The following is a 19,598-nucleotide window of genomic DNA, read 5'->3' as shown; positions in this document are numbered from 1 at the left end:
CCAACCCTTCAAACACACTGCAGAGTAATTCAATTCTGGATGTGTTTCAAGGAAAAGGAGAGGCAGCATTCCAGTCAGATTAATATACCACAGGGATCAAGACAGAGCTGAAAGATGCAAGATTAAAAGCCAGAGGAAGATGTCTAGTCCGGTGGGGATCAACATCTTACGTGCTTAACCCCTTAACTAAATATTTTTCTCACAAAACTATATTCTATATTTAGCCTATAAATGTTGAAAATTCACCCGTCATTATCTCCCAGTGCCTAAAGTGAAGTTTATTTGTGTGAACTACAGTGGAAGAACTTTGAAGTACACAGTTTAAAGTGGTAGGACACAAACTCAAGCAGAGAGAAATCCCTCATGATAAGTCGATTTGTCACTGATGAATCATCATGTCAGTGCTTTCTAACATGTTTTACAACATGTGTCTTTCTCACGTGATAGCATTTTCCTATCATTGACTGCATGTTGGCTCAAGAGATTAAAAAGATTGTCTTTATGACACATGTAAGATGAAGTATTTGCAGCATGGTCAGGAACAAATCGAGGTTTTTTGACTTCCTCGAAAAGTTGATAAAAGGTCGCACAAAAGCTGTCTGAAATGATATTATTGCAGCTGTTTATTTATCTTTGGACATTCTGACTCCCTTTGCCTTAAATCCCCTGTTGCTTCACATTCTGCACTTGACAGGTGTGAGTTAGGATGGGGGCTGTTTTACAGTATGTCTGGTGGATATTAGTCACAGTGTAGGACACACATTGTGCCGTGAATGTTGGGGTGAGATATCTGTTGTATTCGTCCAGCTTGTCACTGTCTGTCAAATAAAATATGGCGTCTGTCTGCATTTGGCAACAAAATATACGGGGGCCTGAGTAATCTGGCTGTATAAAAAATGTAGAAGTAAGACTAAACAAGCACTGAATCATTCTGCTTTCCGTATCTATTCCTGACTGTGGTCTATGAACTTTTATTAGTCAACCTACCCCTTTGTGAGAAAGTCACAAGAGTGAGGCACTTAAAAAAAAAGGTTTTCCATTAGAGTGCATCATTAGGCAATAGAGACATTAATCCCAGAAATAACATACCCAGCTCCTGTCAGCTCTTAAACACATCATGGAGCAGTCACAAGCTAACTGTTGCTGAGGGATGGAAAGTACTTTGAGTCAGGTGCCAGATGCGAGATAATTAGACTGCGGTCAGTGACAGGGATAACTGGTCCCTTGGTCTGCTGGCACATCATCAGTAAAGGGAGGTCATAGTGCAGGTCATGGCTGTGCCCCACTGATCAAACCTGGTGCACTTGTAAAAGCTGGATGGGCTCCAGATATCCAGTATTAAGTATTCCCCTTTCATGCATTCCAGTCAGGCGTAACTAAAGTCCTGATGACTGGATTTGATCGATCTTTATAAAAAAAAAATGCCATCCGTGGGAAGGCAGCAACCCTTGTCTGCCTCCAGAATTACCAGCCTTAATCTCTTATTATAGTTTCTTATAACTATATGTAGCATTCTTGTAACATTAATGAGCATTACAGTTGGTGTAGCTGAGTGAGTTGGTGTCTCCAAGGAAATGGGTTTTGTGTAGTTGCAGACAACTTTTTTCTCAACAAGAAAGAAAGAAAGACATGGTGTGTGTGTTAAATTTGAAAGAAAATCCCTTTGTGTTGTCGTTTTACATTATTAGTTTTTTTTCTTTAGCAAAATGTTGACTGGTAAGCAGTGATGCAGTGTTAATGTCTAGGGGTTTAATTTTGAAAGGTAAGAATGGAAGTATTGCAGTGACAGCGAGGCTGATAGGGAGCCAGTCTTAACGCCAATGGTGTCATTATTCTATAGCCATTACATTGTGCAATCGACATTTACTTCATAAGTTAGAGCAAAAACATATCTATGGGCACTTTAATGCATCTAACTGTTCTTTCTATTGAGATGAGGATGTCATCACAGCTCACCTAGTGTCATTCACAGATATCTTATGATTGTAGCATATTGGTGTGATGGTTAAAGATTGACTCTGTAACATGGGATATCTTCTCCGTAGCCAGGTTGACTGATGAATTCTTACTAGGAAATGCCTCTCCAGACACTTGAATGGATCACACAGGAAGAGAGACACAGAGAGGTCAAAGAGAGGGGAAGGCGTACGAGAGAGAATAAAAAAAGAAATTAATTTACCCCCAATCTGAAGGGAGAGTGCAAGCGGAAGAAAAACGTTGAGGACAAGAGGTAACTTCTTATGAGTTAACAGATATTTCACATCATTGAATCATTACCGTATTCATTTTGAGACCACAATGAAGAGTGATAGCCTACAGTATTTTGCCTTGGGTACTGGGTTGTATTTGATGATATTTGAAAGTGAAAGCACAAACAACACAAGGTTGCGGAAGAGGAAAAATGGCTACATCCTGTTTGTGAAGGCAAATAAGACAAATGACAAATGTGATCTTAACTTACAGAAACACTAACCATGTTATGACCTTTGACATGAGATGGACCACCATTTGTCCTGTGCATGATACAATATTGAAGGCAAAGGAATAGTAAAAAAACAATATAAATTGCTACCATTAGCACTGTGGACTTTGCTGCTGGCGCAAAACATGCTTGAATCAGGTTATTGTATGCCTCAAGTGGTTTGTAGGACAATTGTAAATTATTTCTGTGTGGTGGCTAGGGTGTTACTAGGTTGATGCTAGACAGTGGCTTTGGTTATCAGGGTGTTAAGTAGGGTGTTCATAGTTACTAGAGTGCACTATGATTCTGAAGCCATTTGCAGGTGGTTGCTAGGATGTTTTGCACTGCAAGGTCACTAAGGCAGGACTAGGTAGTTGCTAGGGTGTTCTGTGTGGCTAGGGAGTTTACTAGATTTTTGCTAGATGGTGAGTATTCTTCATATTCCTTGGCAGCCTACTACATACAGCCCAAGCGGTGTAGTAAAGCCAACATGGAAGAAAAAACTGCAGTTCCTCAAATTGCCATTGAGGTTGTCTCCAAAACGAGTCAATCCCCAAAGACCAACATGTTAAAATCCCCAACTTTAAAGCATAAATACAGACCTGAAAACCACCATGCTCTTGTCTTTCAGTACTACCAGGAACTTAGAGGGAAATTCCTGTAGAGTGCAAACACAAACACACACTCTCATGACCCTGTATGGCTTTTTCCCTGGGCACTACCTGGAATCGACAGTAGTGGCCTATACGCAAACACAGACACACACACATACCGTATAAACAGGGTTACCTGAGTTACCAGAGGCCCACATAGGAAATGTTCATAGTATATGAGCACCCGGGATACTGTTGTACATTAATAGTATGCTTATTTGTAAGATCTGTCCTCTGAATGGGGCAGTTTCCAAAGTTCCCATACTTATTCTGTGGTTGTTCTTTTTATTTTTTCTAGGTGTGTCCCCAACAGACAGAATGAGACACTTAAAATCTCCAGTCAGGTCTCCAATCCCCAAACTGGGAAGCCCCATCCCAAGCCCCATGTCTGGTCTTCAGAAGCTGCCCCAGTGCACACGCTGCTGTAATGGCATTGTGTAAGTATTGTACAGATCCTGGTTTAATTTTAAGTGTGAAGATCACTCAATAGAAATGTTCAGTTTAGAAAAGTTTCAGTTTACAGATTTTAACACTAAGGTATATATCACTAACCTGACTCTCGCCAGATGAATTTCGTTCCGCCTTGCTTCCACCTAGCTCCACTCTTTCATCTGGGATCACTTCATAGGAGAGGGATTCAGGGACCAGTGAAAAATGGTCGAGCCAATCAGGTTCAGCAGGCGGGATTTTTATCGATGTGACGTAGCGGAACAATAGCAGCTTGCATCGAGGAAGTTTGCTGTGCAAAGTTGATTTTTTATCTGCAAACTCTTCTTGCACAGACGACATTGATCAATTAACAGACATTGCGCTGATTGCTTTGCTGCTATATTTAAGATGTCGGCTGTTCTGTTTTGGTTTTCCCTGCGTCACTCTCATCAGTGCCACGGGTTGGTTTCGATGTGAGTGGTCGAAGTAGCATGTCACTGAAGATGTCGGACCAGTGGTTTATCCAATAATATGAAAGAATTTTTGATAAGGCCCAGTCTTTCTAAAACACCTCTCCTATGGAGCGATCCCAGATGGATGAGTGGAGCTAGGTGGAAGCTAGGCGGAACGAAATTCATCTGGCAAGAGTCAGGTTAATATATCACAGCATAACACTTATATTATGGTGACTGTGGTGTACAATTACAGACTGCTGAAGATGCAGTAATTAAATACATACATACAAATATGAATGATTTTCTATCAGATTTGCTGTTAAATCTATTTTAATCGCCATCTGGAAATGGTACGTCCCTGTCTGGTTTTATCACTCCAACTGTTCTCATAAAGTTTAAAAGATGAGCTACGTGAGGTGATTGAAAGTTCTTCTCTGACTGTGAAATAAAGAGGACTCATACAGGTCTACCTGCACCAGCAGGCCTTTCACAAGTACTCAGGAAAACCTATTCCCATTTATCATTTTAATGATTAAACCATCCTCCACGCCCTTTCCCACGCACATACAACATAGATGGATATAAACAAAACATTAAGTCCAAGCACATGCACATACACACCTTTCCGCACAAAGTCACCACATGCACCGGTAATCCCCCCTCTTTAAAAGCAGCTGCAGGTAAGCAGTGATGTCATCAGCTTACTTTACCCGTTAACAAGAGGGCATTGTAGGAGCTTGCAGGGCTCAATAACACTGTTATGACCTGGGAGCATTTTACAGCTTTTTAAACAAGTGTAGAGCACTGTGTCAAGAGTTTATACTGCAAGTCGTGTAGTTAAATGGGGAAGGCTGTTAAAAAAAAAAAAAAGCAGGCTTATGACTGAATGGGTGCTGGCCTGATCCCCGGCACAGAAAGGAACAGTGAATGAACAACGCCCTTAACAACTGCCATCACTGTGTGACTGAGTGAACCTCCAAACGCACCACGATTGATCAGCAGCCAGCCAGCAGGATACAATGTACTATTAACCCGTCCTGAACCTCAAGGTGTTCTTTGAAAATTTCCTTGAAATATGACATATAATGAAATATATTGAGATACTTGCATGATATAGTCACATCCTGTTGTTGGACGGGGGGATTACAGACAGGGAAACTATCATACAATAGTATTAAAAACAAAGATTAATCAAAACCCTGATATGGCTTAAAATGAACTTATTTTAATCTAAAGAAAAAAATATATTTTAGCGTCACCTAAACCTTTAGAATTTCAGCAAAGACTAAAAACATATACGTGTGTAACATTACTGAACTTACTGACCACCAAATCAGTCTGTTGCATGTATCACTGTCTTACTGGACTGTTTTTCATTTAGCAGTCATTCTCTACTGCGTCTCCATCATTTCTACATGTGTTAAAGTCTAACACTTTTTATCTCCCTTCATCTGCCCATCCAGTGGCACCATCGTGAAGGCCAGGGACAAGCTCTACCACCCCGAGTGCTTTACGTGCGATGACTGCGGCATCAACCTCAAGCAAAGAGGCTACTTCTTCATCGAGGAAAATCTGTACTGTGAGACCCACGCCAAGGCACGCGTTCAGCCCCCAGAGGGCTACGATGTCGTTGCTGTTTACCCCAACTCCAAAGTGGAGCTTGTCTGAGACGGAGATGGAGCTGGCTAAACTGTAATATAACTGGGAAATTAAAATCTGGTGGAATGGGGCTACAGGGTATCCTGGCCTACATTTATCTGGCTCTGTCAGGCAGCAATGCAGATCTTGGATCAGTTTTTCCTTTGGAGTCCTATGAAATATGTTTCAGAGATCCAAGATCGGCATTTCTACACAGACGGTCTTGATAAATGCCATGTATATTGAAATCTGTTGACAGAGTAATGCTTGGATCCGATGAGTATCCCAAAACTTAAACCCATTAGAAATTAGACACTGTATGTCCCCACCTCACAACCCTCATCTCTCAATCAATCAGTGTGTGTACATTGAATTCTACATTCAAGAAAAAATATTGAAACAGTTAAGGTCATATTTGGAAAAGATAGCGAGCAGATCACCAGAATATTCAAGAAATAACCACGAAAAGGAATATACAGAGGTCAAAAATCTGCAGATAAAAGAATGACGTGTTTGAAAAATGCTACACCAGCATAATCCAGCTATCTGCTTTTCTAACGATCAGTACATAACTTTATTACCAGCATCATATCTAATGTCTTATGACAGCCCTCACTCAAGCCTTAAAATTACAACACTACTATGCGTGTGTGTGTGTGGTATGGTTTATCACAGGATCATTTTGATTGGTGTTTGCTGTGCAGATGAGTTGGTAGTTTTTCTGCCTTCTGACTAACTTTTGCATTTAGGCATTATAACTACAGTTTCCCATGCAGCTACAAAATGTCAGTCTGTGTTTTGCAGAGTCATATAAGATATATTTCTAAGGAGTTTAAAGGTTTCAGTGTCTTTTTAACTATGTTACATTTACAGATTATACTCCTGTTGCGGATAGACTTTTGCATTCTCTAACTTACTTCTATGCAGTTTATTTTTCAGACTTTCTATGTTATAAAACTGGGGGACATCTCTGTTTGATGGGTGCTGCTTTTTCTGCTTACTTTTCAGTTATGTGAAACAATAAGCAAAATTCATTATAAGTAGACCTCTAACAAGTATAATTGTGAGTGCCAGGAATGTGTTTCAGCATGCTTTGGTGGATGGGTTTACCAAACTATAACCTATGCCTCCGTATGCAGCTATCCAAGCACCACCCTCTGAAATGTAAATAAATCCCTGCAGGAGACATCCTCTGAGTTCTGTGAGGAACTATTTCAACTTCAGGTCAGTGGAAAATCCAGAATTTCTCCCAGATGTGATCACAACAACCTCAGTTTATAAACAACAAATTGCAAGAAATTAGATTTTAATGATGAAGTAGTCTAGCCTAATGCAGTGTGTGCGTGCAATGATGACATTTTAAACATGATACACATTCACAGAAGATTGTAACTTAAGTGCTCTTAAGCACCTGGCTGTGAGAGGAATTTCAACTTTCACTCATGCTCACTAAAGAATTCAAGTTCATAAAAACTAGAGCACAGAGTTCACTGGGTATGATTATTAAAAACCCTCCATTTTGACACAAATATGCTCTCCATCTATCATGACAACTTTTAAAAAATTGTCCTCAGCTTATAACATGTGGGAGCAATAGCCACCTTGTTTAGTTTTTTTGGACCCACAACATGGATACATTACAGTTTCTCTTTGGAAGAGGGGGAAAGACAGAGATCAGAAGGGTGCATACTTGCATTCCCTTCCTACTATGAATCCAAATGTCTGTTCACAGCCAAGTCAAAGAAGCAAATTAAACATACTTTGATATTTCCTCTGAGAGAGGGGGAACAGGAAGGGAGGGAGATGGGAAATGAGCGGGTGGCATGGATTTTCTTTTCTTTGATAGAAATTCTCTGCAAGAAGAAAGAAGTGTGTCATTGTGACTCCAGTGTGTCCATCGGTTTTGGCTTATTGTGAAAAGTGAAGTAAACTGGGGGGAGAAGAGTTATCTTGTTCTTAATTTTAGAAGTGTTTCTAACAAAACTACTTTTTTATTTGACACGAGAAAAATGAATTTTGCAGTGCTGATGTCCATCGTTTTTTCTAGATATCAACAGTGATGTGTAGCTGCTGGTATGCAATCTATAATAATTATCTTGTAAATTATGTGAAAGTTCTATTGCTACCACATTGTTTCTTTGTTTTGTACATATTTGTTTTTATCATGATTGCTTTAACATACTGTGTGTAACATGTCACTCAAGTGCCTTTGCATACCAGGTGTCTTTTTAAATAATTTCTTTGACACAAATTCTTCTTGTGTTTAACTTATTGTTCTACCAACACGTTTTTGCTCTGGAGCTTCTTATTTACTTGTTGTATTTTCTAGGATCTGAATAAAAATGAGAAGTGCATTACCATGACATGATCGTTCACATTCTTCACTGGTCTTAACTGCAGGATTTCCCACAAAACAAAAATGAGAGCTGCACTCTGAGAACCACAAGGGGTTCTGTTTATGTTGTAATGGCAGTTTTTCCATAACATAAGACCACCATACTGCAATATGGGTGTCTTACAACCTAAATCTGCAGACATTCAAGTCACAGGGACCTTAAGCCTGAGCGTAAAATCATCGGCACACAAAACCTGCTCTTGTGTTTAATGCTTTATTGCCTGCATTTTGGATCAGCAGAGCAGCCACACGGCTAAAACCATTCTCTCAAAATTCAGATTGCGAGTTAAAACGTACAAAGTCTGTTCCCGATCATAAAAGTAGAACTAATAGGACCTGTTTCTGGACAGAGTAGACATCCGACCAGGTATTTAGAGTAGTTAATCCTTGTTTCAAAAGTGGTTTCCTGTAACACATCTGAAACACATTGTTCTGAAAGTAGTAACTTTATTGTGGAGTCCTGGAGATTAGATTGATTGCATTCATCTGTTTTAGTGCTCATTTGTGAGAGTATTGTATGTGCACACAGCACTGGCCTAATCAAACTCAGAAAATCTACATGGCATCATTAAACTAAAAGGCCCGAGACGTGATTGAAACAGCCGAGTGAAACCTGACAAAGTGGAATTAAGAAAATGTTCAGAAGCAGAACACCAAAATCCATATAATAGTGATCAACCTCATTACAGAAACTTCCTAAGTCCGAAATCCTGTCTTATCTCAGTTCAGGATGACATTGAGGATTTTTGATGTTACAGAAACATCTTCCCTAACTGGGCAGCATGGTTGTGTAGTGGTTATTACTGTCGCCTCAAAGCAAGAGCGTTCCAGATTCGAATCTGGGTCTTCTGTGTGGCGTTTGCATGTTCTCCCTGTGTCTGCGTGAGTACTCTCTGGGTTCTCCGGCTTCCTCCCACAGTCCAAAGACATGCATGTGTTAATTGACTCTGTTTGTCTCTATATGCCCTGCGATAGACTGGCGTCCTGTCCAGGGTGTACCCCAACTTATGCCCCCTGTCAGCTGGGATTGACTCCGAAAAGGTGTGCTTTCTTCTCATCCACCGAAACAATTAGTGCCTCTGATTCCCAATAACTAAAACTGGGACTTGTCCATCTCTAGTAGCTTAACAGTTCATCATGAACATCGATGCAGGCATGGGAGGACGTAACCCATTGGCAAATTGATTTAAGGGATATAGTTAGGATTTCTAGATAGGACAGGACGCAGTCATGAGTTGAGGCATGGTTCTGTAATAGGAAAATAAGATTTTTCTTATCTTTGAAACTTAGGTTAAGATAGAAAAGAGTGGAGAAAAGACTGTATATACCAATTGTTAAGCTCCTATCAATCAAGTACTCGTGCAGTCAGGGGTTCCTGTAGGTCTTGATCTGAAATTAAATCTGTATTGTTGGAGGTATAAGTAAGCCCTCATTTAGTCCTGTGGTAAGTCAAGCCTTTCTCCAGGAACATTAATTCATTTATATACGACTCTATTTTATGTGATACTGTTACAACCCATATCAGAAAAAGCCAATTTGAGCTTATGTGATTTAAAAGGGCAATTTAACCAAGAAGTAGGCTTTATGCCTGTCTGGGAAATGGGCCAGTGGTGATTGTAGTATAGGGATGCTTTATGGCACTGTAAATGTGTTGAATTTCATCACGTTTGTGGCTTCTCATGTTGCTGTAAGTGCAGAATGTCAGATCTGTGATACATGCAGTTGCAGAAACATGGCACACATTCAAGGGGGTTCTTGAAACCAAAACCAGGAGGCGAGGGGCCACCTCGTACCCCATTAAATGACTTTGCACCTTCAGTAATAACTCATTCAACAACCGTAGTGAATGCCTGCAGATTATAAATAAACAAAGCGCTGGTGTCTGAGTCAGAAGTGTTTTTGTGTAATCAGCATTACTCACATTTGCTAAAGTTTACTCACGTGTATTTGTTTGGGGATGTCAGTCCATTACTCGTAGAGTGGGTAGAAAATACATTAATTACATACTTACATGTGACGAGTGTGCAGTCGTTATTATTGTGCCACAGGTAAAATCCAGAAATCCATTTTTAGGAGATTTCCATTCAATGAACATTAAAGAGTGAATTTATACGTGCCAGTGCTAGGGTTTGGATGCGTTTACGGCAAGGACTTTTATTCTTATTTCCCTCATAAGAAATGGTAGTCTGCATTCCTTCCTTAAAAGTCTGTAAAGTAAATATGAAATGACCTAAAAAATCTTGTGTGGAAGGATTTCACAGTGAAGTGTAACCAAAACAGAGGCAGTGAGAGATACAGGGAGAGAGAGAAAGAGAGTGATACTGCTCATGCTGCATGGAAAGAATTCTGCTTCTGTCACATCTATAAACATTTAGTCCACTTTAAGGATAAACACTTCGAGCGGCTCAGAGGATCAAGATGAATATGTATAAATGTCACTTTGCCAGGCCTGCCACTAAAGAAAACACTACGTATACAGACACATTCGATTAGATTCAATAGGTTTACGAGAGCGCAAAAATACCTTTTGAAAAATAGGATATGGAATCCTATTGAATAAAAGATGTATTGTTATTCAATCAGAAAGTCAGATATATCCAATATCCCAACTCTATATTTTTTTGCAGGTTTCGGTAGCTATGCTTTAAAAAGCATTCAAAGACAAATAAATTCTCCCCATCATTCGTCATTCTTCTGCACCACCTACTTTCTGCACTCACTTCTTGCAGTCAACGATGAATTTCTATCATGATGTTTCTGTTAACCAATCGAAAACTATAATAATTCATTTCCTCATTTCTTTGTATCTAATGACAACCATATCTGATCTCTCTGTTTTCTCTGTTCGTGCACCTCTTATCTTTATGGAGCATGCTGTTCATTCCTGTTCCCTTGGCCCATACGGTACCAACCTGTTGTCTGTGACAGTCCTGATTTGTAGAGTCTTACTGGACGAGTGCCGTTATATAAGAGACTCTTCGTACTTCAGAGCAGCATTCTAGCCATTCCTGCTCAGATGTAAATTGAAGACATGTACCATAACTCAAAAGACCCATAGCATAAGCAAGACACGCAACTTTAATTTATTACAGTAAAGGTTCTTAGGAGGGTATAATATGGAGCGTCTGGTCAATGATGAAAGAGTCTGGAGATAATCTTCTGTTCAGCTTTATAATAACACTGGCAATTTAGTGCATATCAGGGCTGACAGTGACAAAGTCCCATTCTAATGGCTGTGGTTTATTGAAGCAGTTTTGCTGTGATGGCTTCACATGTTACCAAAACAGGGGGGGAGAAGATTATGATCTTGCTGTATTCTAGGAACCATAAAGAGTGTGTGAGTGTAGCTCGTCTGAGATATGGAGTGTGTAACATTGCTGGGTCTGTCTTTCTGTATAAAAGATGGTCAGTTCCCACACTGGTGAGAAAAAGTCGACTCCCTTCAAGACTTCTACAGATAGAGCCACAAGACTAGGCGATGCATTAGAACATTTTTCTTAAGCTAGGGTCACGCAATTATTACAAAGTACTTTGTTTGTGAATAGTCTGCAGACGTTTCTTCAGAGTTACAGATTTTTGAGAGGAAAAAGCAGCATTTAAAGCATAATTCCCTTGCCTCTCATGTTAGGAGATCACGTAGTTTGCCAAATCTGTTTTGCCAAATCTTCACATTTTACAGCCTTATAAGGTTGATGGAATGTGGCTGCTTTTACTTACAATATGAACCACGTAGAAAATGTTATGGAGGGTTACTAAGTCCGACATATGCAGAGAACGAGAACGACTCACACAGAAAAGTGACTCCAGGTTCTTTCAATCAAATACTGGCAGAGTTATAATGGCCTAAAGTCTGAAGGGGGTTGTGTTTTGTCTTTATTTACGGATGTGTGTGTGCGTGTGCGTGTGTGTGTGTGTGTGTGTGTGTGTGTGTGTGTCTGTGTGTGTGTGTGTATGTGTTCTCGTATTTCTTCGATGAGGACAAAATCTACGTTTGTGTACAGTACCCTCATGGTTTGTTTGCAAGGATTTGTGTGTATATCCCTGATGCCGCTTGATCCTCCTAATGTTTTGTTTGGCATTGTGAGGGGATGAAGCTTTGATTGAGCTTTGCTTTGATTCTCATTTAAAGGGGATTTAGAAAGAGACAGTCACCGATCTTGAGATACCCACAGGATGACCTCAGAGTTGCTCAACTCTCAAAGGAGCAATAAATTCTTGACGGTGGTCCTGAATAGGTTGGTGGAAAGAAAAGGAAACGATGCTGCCACAGTGAGGCGTTCAATGTCTTTGGGGCTCTGTAAACCTGTGCAAAATCAGTACGGTATGGAAAAACTATAGCTATATATAGCAAGTGGATCCAACCGGGGGTCTGACTGGCTATTTTTGTTTTACTTGAAAGGTCTTTTTACAACATAAACTGATCCAACCTGAGCTATTTTAATGTTCACCAATTTTAGTCCAAATCGTCTGATTTAGCTGGATATCATAAAGTTGTGTCGACATATTTCAATAAAACATGGGGGAATGTAAAATCGCGGCCAAAGGAACAAGGAATTCACTTTGAATACTTCTGCTATTTTCCCACAAACTAACTTGAATGGAAAACAATCAGGATCCATCCATGTTTTGATGCCAAGATGAAACATATAAAAATATTTTTCTACTATTAAAATACAGTAATGACACATTTATGCTGTGTGTGATGTCTTGACAGAAGTATGCGTTCTGTGAGTAATTTCTATTCCGCTGCCTCACCCTGAACTTAAGCTGTGAGCTTACAGATACACATGAAAACAGTACAAAGTTGCGAGTCCATTGTGCTGTGAAGAAATATAATGTGCTCAGAAATTGTGTTGCCAACACACCATCTAAGTTTCAATGTTTGTGCCAATTCGATCGGACCGTGACGAAATCCATATGGCAAAAGATGCACAAAGCGGGACTGACGTGATGTAAGCTGTTGCTGGAAAAGATTTACAAGGTCGGTTCGTCAGAAGACTAATATCACTCTACTGTCAATATTTATTCATAATGACATGTTAAAGATGTACAGAACATACATTCTATGTAAAGCAGTGAAGGAATCCCCTCTGAGGCCTTGTGTTTACTCTAAAGAGTCGAAAAAGGCCATTATCCAATCAGCAGAGAGAACACACTACAGTATCCATTTGTTTTCTTCACATCTCTGTCCTCTCTAGTCTGTTTAAATAAAAGTGGATGTAAAAAGTGAACAGATGGTTCATGTTTTAGAGGCATGTCTGCTGTCCCCGAAACCTACCTCTGGATAAGTTCAATTGAATTGAAAGTGATGATAGGTTTTATGCAATGGATGAATTTTCAAATAAAAAGCAGAGTAAAAATATTAATAAGTATTTCTGAAAAGACTTCAAATATCAGAGTTATCTCCATTTCTATAATTACATTAAAAACATTACACCCACTATTACTAAGCATGAAGTTGATACATTACAACTTCCACATGTAAATATCTGCAGACACACTTTATACTGTAAAGGTTGTCAGCTCCTCTACAGCGAGTATATTGGGGATTTGAACTTCCAACAGTACCTCAAATTAAATTATATACCAGACTGACCCCTCTCCGGCAAGTCCGAGCCTCTTTTAAGAAACCCAGTCCTAGTCAGGGCTCTTCATTTAGGGCATTTAGGCAAGGTTAGAGGGATAGGGACAGGGAACTGGAAAGCCCAATTGAAATCTCAACAAGCCAATACCAAAACAGTAGAATGTCTGTCTGTCTGGCTTTCTTTTCCACCCATTCAACATTCTTCTTTATACTTCCTTTGCTTCTCTTCATTTCTTCCTGGCTGCACTTTTAACACTGTTTTAAATGACACAACTGAAGCACGCACATTCACACACTGTTCTTCACATAGCCCCTGTCTACCCTGACAAGAGCCCAACAAGAAGTAGCTGTTTCAGTGGGTACTATAGTAACTGTATGAAAAGTTCCGCAGGAGCTGGTGCTATAGGACAAACACTGCAAGATGCCAGTGCCAGCTCGTTCTTTCTCTTTCTTCCCAGGCATCTATAACTGAATAAAAAAGGCCTTACAGTGTACAATCATCAAGATACAATCGTCTGAGAGTATGCAAAGACTCATATTATATCAGAGAGAGAGAGAGAGAGAGAGAGAGAGAGAGAGAGAGAGAGAGAGAGAGAGAGAGAGAGAGAGAGAGAGAGAGAGAGAGAGAGAGAGAGAGAGAGAGAGAGAGAGAGAGAGAGAGAGAGAGAGAGAGAGAGAGAGAGAGAGAGAGAGAGAGAGAGAGAGAGAGAGAGAGAGAGAGAGAGAGAGAGAGAGAGAGAGAGAGAGAGAGAGAGAGAGAGAGAGAGAGAGAGAGAGAGAGAGAGAGAGAGAGAGAGGAGAGAGAGAGAGAGAGAGAGAGAGAGAGAGAGAGAGAGAGAGAGAGAGAGAGAGAGTGTTTTGTATTGCTGGTTATGGCCATACAGTATATGAATCTCACAAACACTCACAGCCAGGACAACATATTCATCTCTTGACAACAGTTTAAAAAAAACAATAAAATCCTGCTCCTGGGTTTGTTTGGGAAACTTTTTGTTTATGTTTTGAGAAACTCCAATGCCATCTCACAGTGTCACTGCATATTTTTTTTCTCTCTTGTCATCCCTCTGAGGCACACAAACATAAACAGCAAGAGGTCAGTGCATAAGGGCAGCCAGAAGCCTGAGACCAGATGGATTGTGGCTTGGTGCCTCCAACTAACATGCAGCTAAAATCAACAAACAGGTTTTTGACCAAATAAAGCGGCGTGGTAATTTTATAAAAACAGAAATATCATGCCACACTAAATATAACTGGACCTTATCATACAGTATTTTGGCTTTTTTTTGTGCTGCACTGCTTTCTACAGCTTTTAGCAGAGAATGTTAGCCTGGCTGGGGTTGGACAGCAGATCCTCAAACTCACAGGACATCATTTTATTCAAGTTTTCACTGAGGATATTTACCATGCAGGTGGATAAATGCTTTTATCACAATGTAACACCACTGCTGACGATTGAGACTGTTGCAAAAGAATGCAGTATCAACAGAAGGATGAGATGTCATGAGATCCACCGTTCAAGAATGTGTTGTTCTTATGTTAAAATCCCTTTTAGAGCGTGGTCGACATACATTCACTTTAAATTAGATTTGCACAGTGAATTACAGGCCTCAACTCATGTATTACATTTCAAGTCTGACATACATTATGCTCGCGTGAATAATGTAAAATATCTCTTAAAAAATGTGCAATGCGTGCAATTTTTTTTCATCTTTTGATTGATGACTCTAAAATTGCCCGTAGGTGTGAATGGTTGTCTGTCTCTGTTTGTCTCTATGTGCCCTGTGATAGACTGGCGTCCTGTCCAGGGTGTACCCCGCCTCATGCCGGATTTCAGCTGGGATCGGCTCCAGCCCCAGCCGCGACCCCGACCCCGGGATAAGCGGTTGAAGATGAATGAATGAATGAATTTTTCTACATGTTTTATGTATCAGTAAAAATGTTGCTTTCCATAATTTTAAAAAGGTTTACAAATCGAGTTACAGCTTCAGTTAACTAGAAGATTGAGTAGAGCCCGAAAACAGAGCTCAAATAGAGTCAGTATTGGGCTCACAAACCTCCAAAATGAATGAGAATGTTCACTTTATGATAGATCAAAAACAGGGTACAGAAGAAACTACAGACATATCTTAATTTGCTGATAAAGAGTCATCAAATAGGCTCATAAAACCTGATGAAAGTGTGGTTTTTAAATGTTAACAGTTCATAAAAAGAAGTACACTGAGAACACCAAAACCATCCACTTGCACACACTAAGTTTACAGTAAACCAACTCTGTGGAAATGATAGGGATTGTGTAATTATAGTTGTGTTAATATGACATAATGTTCGATCCACCCACAGATGTGTGGGAGTTTTCTACAGGCCGCCGGGATGAAAGCATGCAGCTACACCATGTCACCAGCAAACATGAGCTCATCTCCACATTCAGACTTATGACTCAAACTTGGAGCTTAAAAACTGATTAATGTGCGTTCAAGAGTGGAGATTTCATGTGCTCCTTCCAATTCACCACATTAAATTAACGTTTGCAGCTGGGAAAACTCCATTAACCTTCTTGGAGTCAAAAGTAGGTGAGGCTCATTGCACCATGACGGCCCAGATTGTGTCTCATGGGTTGTCAAACATGAAGAAATGAACTTTAACGTGCTTTCTCGTCAGGTTTCAATCTGAAACAAATACGAACAGCTATTTGCGAGTGCAATTTGGCCCATGAAGGTACGCTGAGGGAAACCACAAACTTCACCATTTTTTTCCAACTATCATTGTGTTGACAGCCACCCAGCCAACAGAATTTAATTATTACTCTCAGGGAAGAGGTTTAATGTTGCCTCATCTTAATGGTATTTCAGAGGTCATCCCACCCCACCAAGAGAAACATCTTAGAGGAAGAACAGCTCTTGAAATAGGATTTTAATGTTGTTTATTGTGAAATTGCTCAGAGATGGGTTTGATGTTGAAATCAGGCAAAAATTGGTTTGGTTATGTATTAATAGCTACAGTACGGAGACAATAGCTCACAATAATGTGGGTTAGTATAAACAACTGTATGAGTGAATCACAAATTGTTTAACAGACATTCAATTTAAACTTTTTTTTGAGAGGAAAGTAAAAAGGCGTAGACTTCGTTGGGTTGCTTTAAGTTCACATCAAGCCACTTAGAGATTTTCACATGTAGTTGTAAGGTCATCAAATAGAGGGAATTACTGAGAGACCATGCAATTTACTAAAAGCCACTGACTGTGGTGAAATTACTGAAAATTAGACTCATTTTTGTCCTCAATCATCAAGTCAAGTTGCCTCAACTATGAGAAAATAAGTCACGCAGGAAGATAAAAACCGTCCTCTGTGTCGGTTTGGCTATCGAGAACGCAGAGCATTTTCCACAGCGAAAAGTAGACAATCAACAACAACTTAAGGCCCATAATAAGGTAGAAAATCTTTCAAATTCCTAATCAAAAAATATAGTAGTAAGATAGTACTATTCCTTAGCCCAATCCTAGTATCTTGGTCTGAAATAGTATATAGAAAGTGAGCACAGTAGAAAACACAGCATGAAAATAGCTCTATTAAAGCCTGTAGCTGTGGATGCAATGGTGTGTGCTTCTCCAAGTTACTGCCTAAAAACTCATAAATACTATTCTTGACTTTATTTATCAGCTTATCATGGCCAAAATACCAAACAGATTACCACCACAGCTCACGCAAAAGTACACATGTATGAATCGAAGCACAAATGAGCTACTGTTGGAAATTTGTTTTACATCTGCTTCAATATGTGTACAGTTAATCTTTTTCAAATGAGCACGGACAGGAAAGCAATTGAGGGCAAATATATCCATGTCAGTTACATCACCACCCTTTCTGTAGTTTAATGTTTGAGTCAGGCCTTTATGGTCACCCATCATACATATGACACAGCAGCTTGGTACAGCAGTTCCCATAGACGGAAGCCAGAGAGCCGCCTGCCTGCCAGAAGAGAGCACTTGTTTGCTTGGTATTACCATGGTTTCCATGGTCAGGGGATTAAAAGAGGCGCGTACGTATGGTTGGTGCGTGAGTGAGAGCATGAAGAGTTTCTGTAAAAGATTCTGGGCATGCATGATCTATTTACTCACATGAACTTGCATATATTCTGAGTAAGTACATGTGTGTTTGTGCACGCACTTCCAAATTTGTGTGGGCTTGTCTAAATGGCTATCCCATTTGGTCTACTTAGCCATAATGTCTCACTCCTGTCGCACACAACGAGACCATTCGGGACGTGAATTCATTCACGGGCTCGTTACCCTGAAATCCAAGTGACACAATACTTTCCGGCAGGCATCAAAGTGGCTCCCTTTTTGGATAGAGACTACACTGGACCTATTGTATCCTGCTCTGACATGAATGCTTACTTGACCATTTTATTCATTTGAGAATCAGGCTGGGTAATGACCGTACACAGTTATAATGGGTGGTAAAGCTTTGAGGCTTGCTATAGAAACATTTCAATAGTAAATTGGATTATAAAGCAGTGTTTTTGCCAATCTTAATTGATGTTTTGTTTCAGGATTAATTTCTGTTCAAAGGGCAGTGGCAACTCCAAGGCTGTTTTTATCATCATTCATTTTTATTAAATTACAGGCATTTCCCCTCTCTGAGTGCCTCTTAGCCGGGTGTGTCAGGGTGTTCACCTACTTCACTGACCAAGGAGCCTTTGTTGGGAGATAAGAGCCCTCATTGTTTGAGTGACCCTGAGAATTTGACCAAGCCGGCTAATGCTCAGTCCAAAAGTGAACGATGCAACATTAATAACAATGTTCACAGACCTTGACCCTGCTTTATCTTACTTCCAGCTGAGAAGAAACTTATAGCTGCTGTGTTCCAAGTGGAAAGCAGGAGGAGGGTTGGGAGTTGTTTGGGCTGTTTTTATTGGTGGAGAAGTTTCCGATCAGGAAGATAGTCTGCGTGAGGAAGCTTTTTGCCACAACCTTGGCTGATGAAGTACAGTAAGCAGAAAGAACCTGATGGTATCTGCTGAGCAATTGCTGCACCTTGACCTCTGATGTGTGATAGGCCAATCAGCAAGCAGGGATTGTTAAGCGGTTGCCATGAAAACAAAACAAGGATGACCCCGAGAAGTAACATCTTTTGCTGTAACAGAAGGTTAACCAGTGCATTCCCTATTGTGTCAACAGCAGCCTGTAAATACGCTGTTGGCGGGCGTTTCTGAACTCATAAAAGTGAGTTCTCATCTACGTAAGCACTTTTATGAGTTCGGTTGTAGAAATCTTTCTAGGACCATGATACTTAAGATATTATAGTGACATGTCGGAAAAATTCATGGTGTGTGTGAATTGAGTGAATGAGAATTATTTTATAAGCCAGATTTCAGCAGCTCAGATGCAGTTCTGCACTTCTTCAGATCTCTCCGTTCACCATTTCATTCAAATGAAGTGTTTTCCTTTTACTGTTTTCCTGGTCTCTGCAAACTGCAGCATAAATATTATTAGTATTATTATTATTGTTATTATTATCCCCAAAGAAATGTAATTGTTTGTCTTGGAAGACGTTTCACTTCTCATCCAAGTCCAGTTGCTTTTGACTTAAATTTATTTGGGGATAACGATGACCTGGACTAATGAGAACATTCACAGGCATATTGTAATAATAATAATAATAATAATAATTATTATTATAATAATAATAATAATAATTGTGTTCCACTCTCGTCTTTTGGGCTGCCAGACCTATATAGTAAAATACTGAGCCTGAATGGAGGATAAAAGCCCCAGCTGTCAAAGCAGCAGGCAGTCAGACAAAAGTAAATGGAGTCATTCTCCAAATCAGGGCTAACTCATTGGACTGCTGCAGTTGTAACCCAATTTTTCCCAGGCCACATGTTCTGAAAGTAGGGGTGTCAGGCACAGGGGGAAGCCCTCCGTCTTTCTCCTGCAGTGAGCCCATAAAAACACCAAGGGGTAGAGAGGGAGGGTGGAAGGGA

The 19,598-nt window shown here is 40.0% G+C and overlaps 1 protein-coding gene across 1 annotated transcript in view; it reads left to right on the top strand.

Annotated features, from left to right (window-relative positions):
- Positions 1-7,977, top strand: part of pdlim4 (PDZ and LIM domain 4) — a 44,409-nt gene extending 36,432 nt beyond the window's left edge. Inside the window, exons 6-7 of the mRNA XM_083926947.1 lie at positions 3,413-3,551; positions 5,462-7,977. Coding sequence (XP_083783073.1) covers positions 3,413-3,551; positions 5,462-5,666 — 344 coding nt within the window. The 3' untranslated portion in view covers positions 5,667-7,977. The remainder of the gene's footprint in view (positions 1-3,412; positions 3,552-5,461) is intronic.
- Positions 7,978-19,598: the final 11,621 nt, after the last annotated feature.

Source organism: Echiichthys vipera, assembly GCF_963691815.1.
Source record: "Echiichthys vipera genome assembly, chromosome: 14".
Classification (NCBI taxonomy): Eukaryota; Metazoa; Chordata; class Actinopteri; order Perciformes; family Trachinidae; genus Echiichthys; species Echiichthys vipera.
This window is presented reverse-complemented; position numbering and strand designations above follow the sequence as displayed.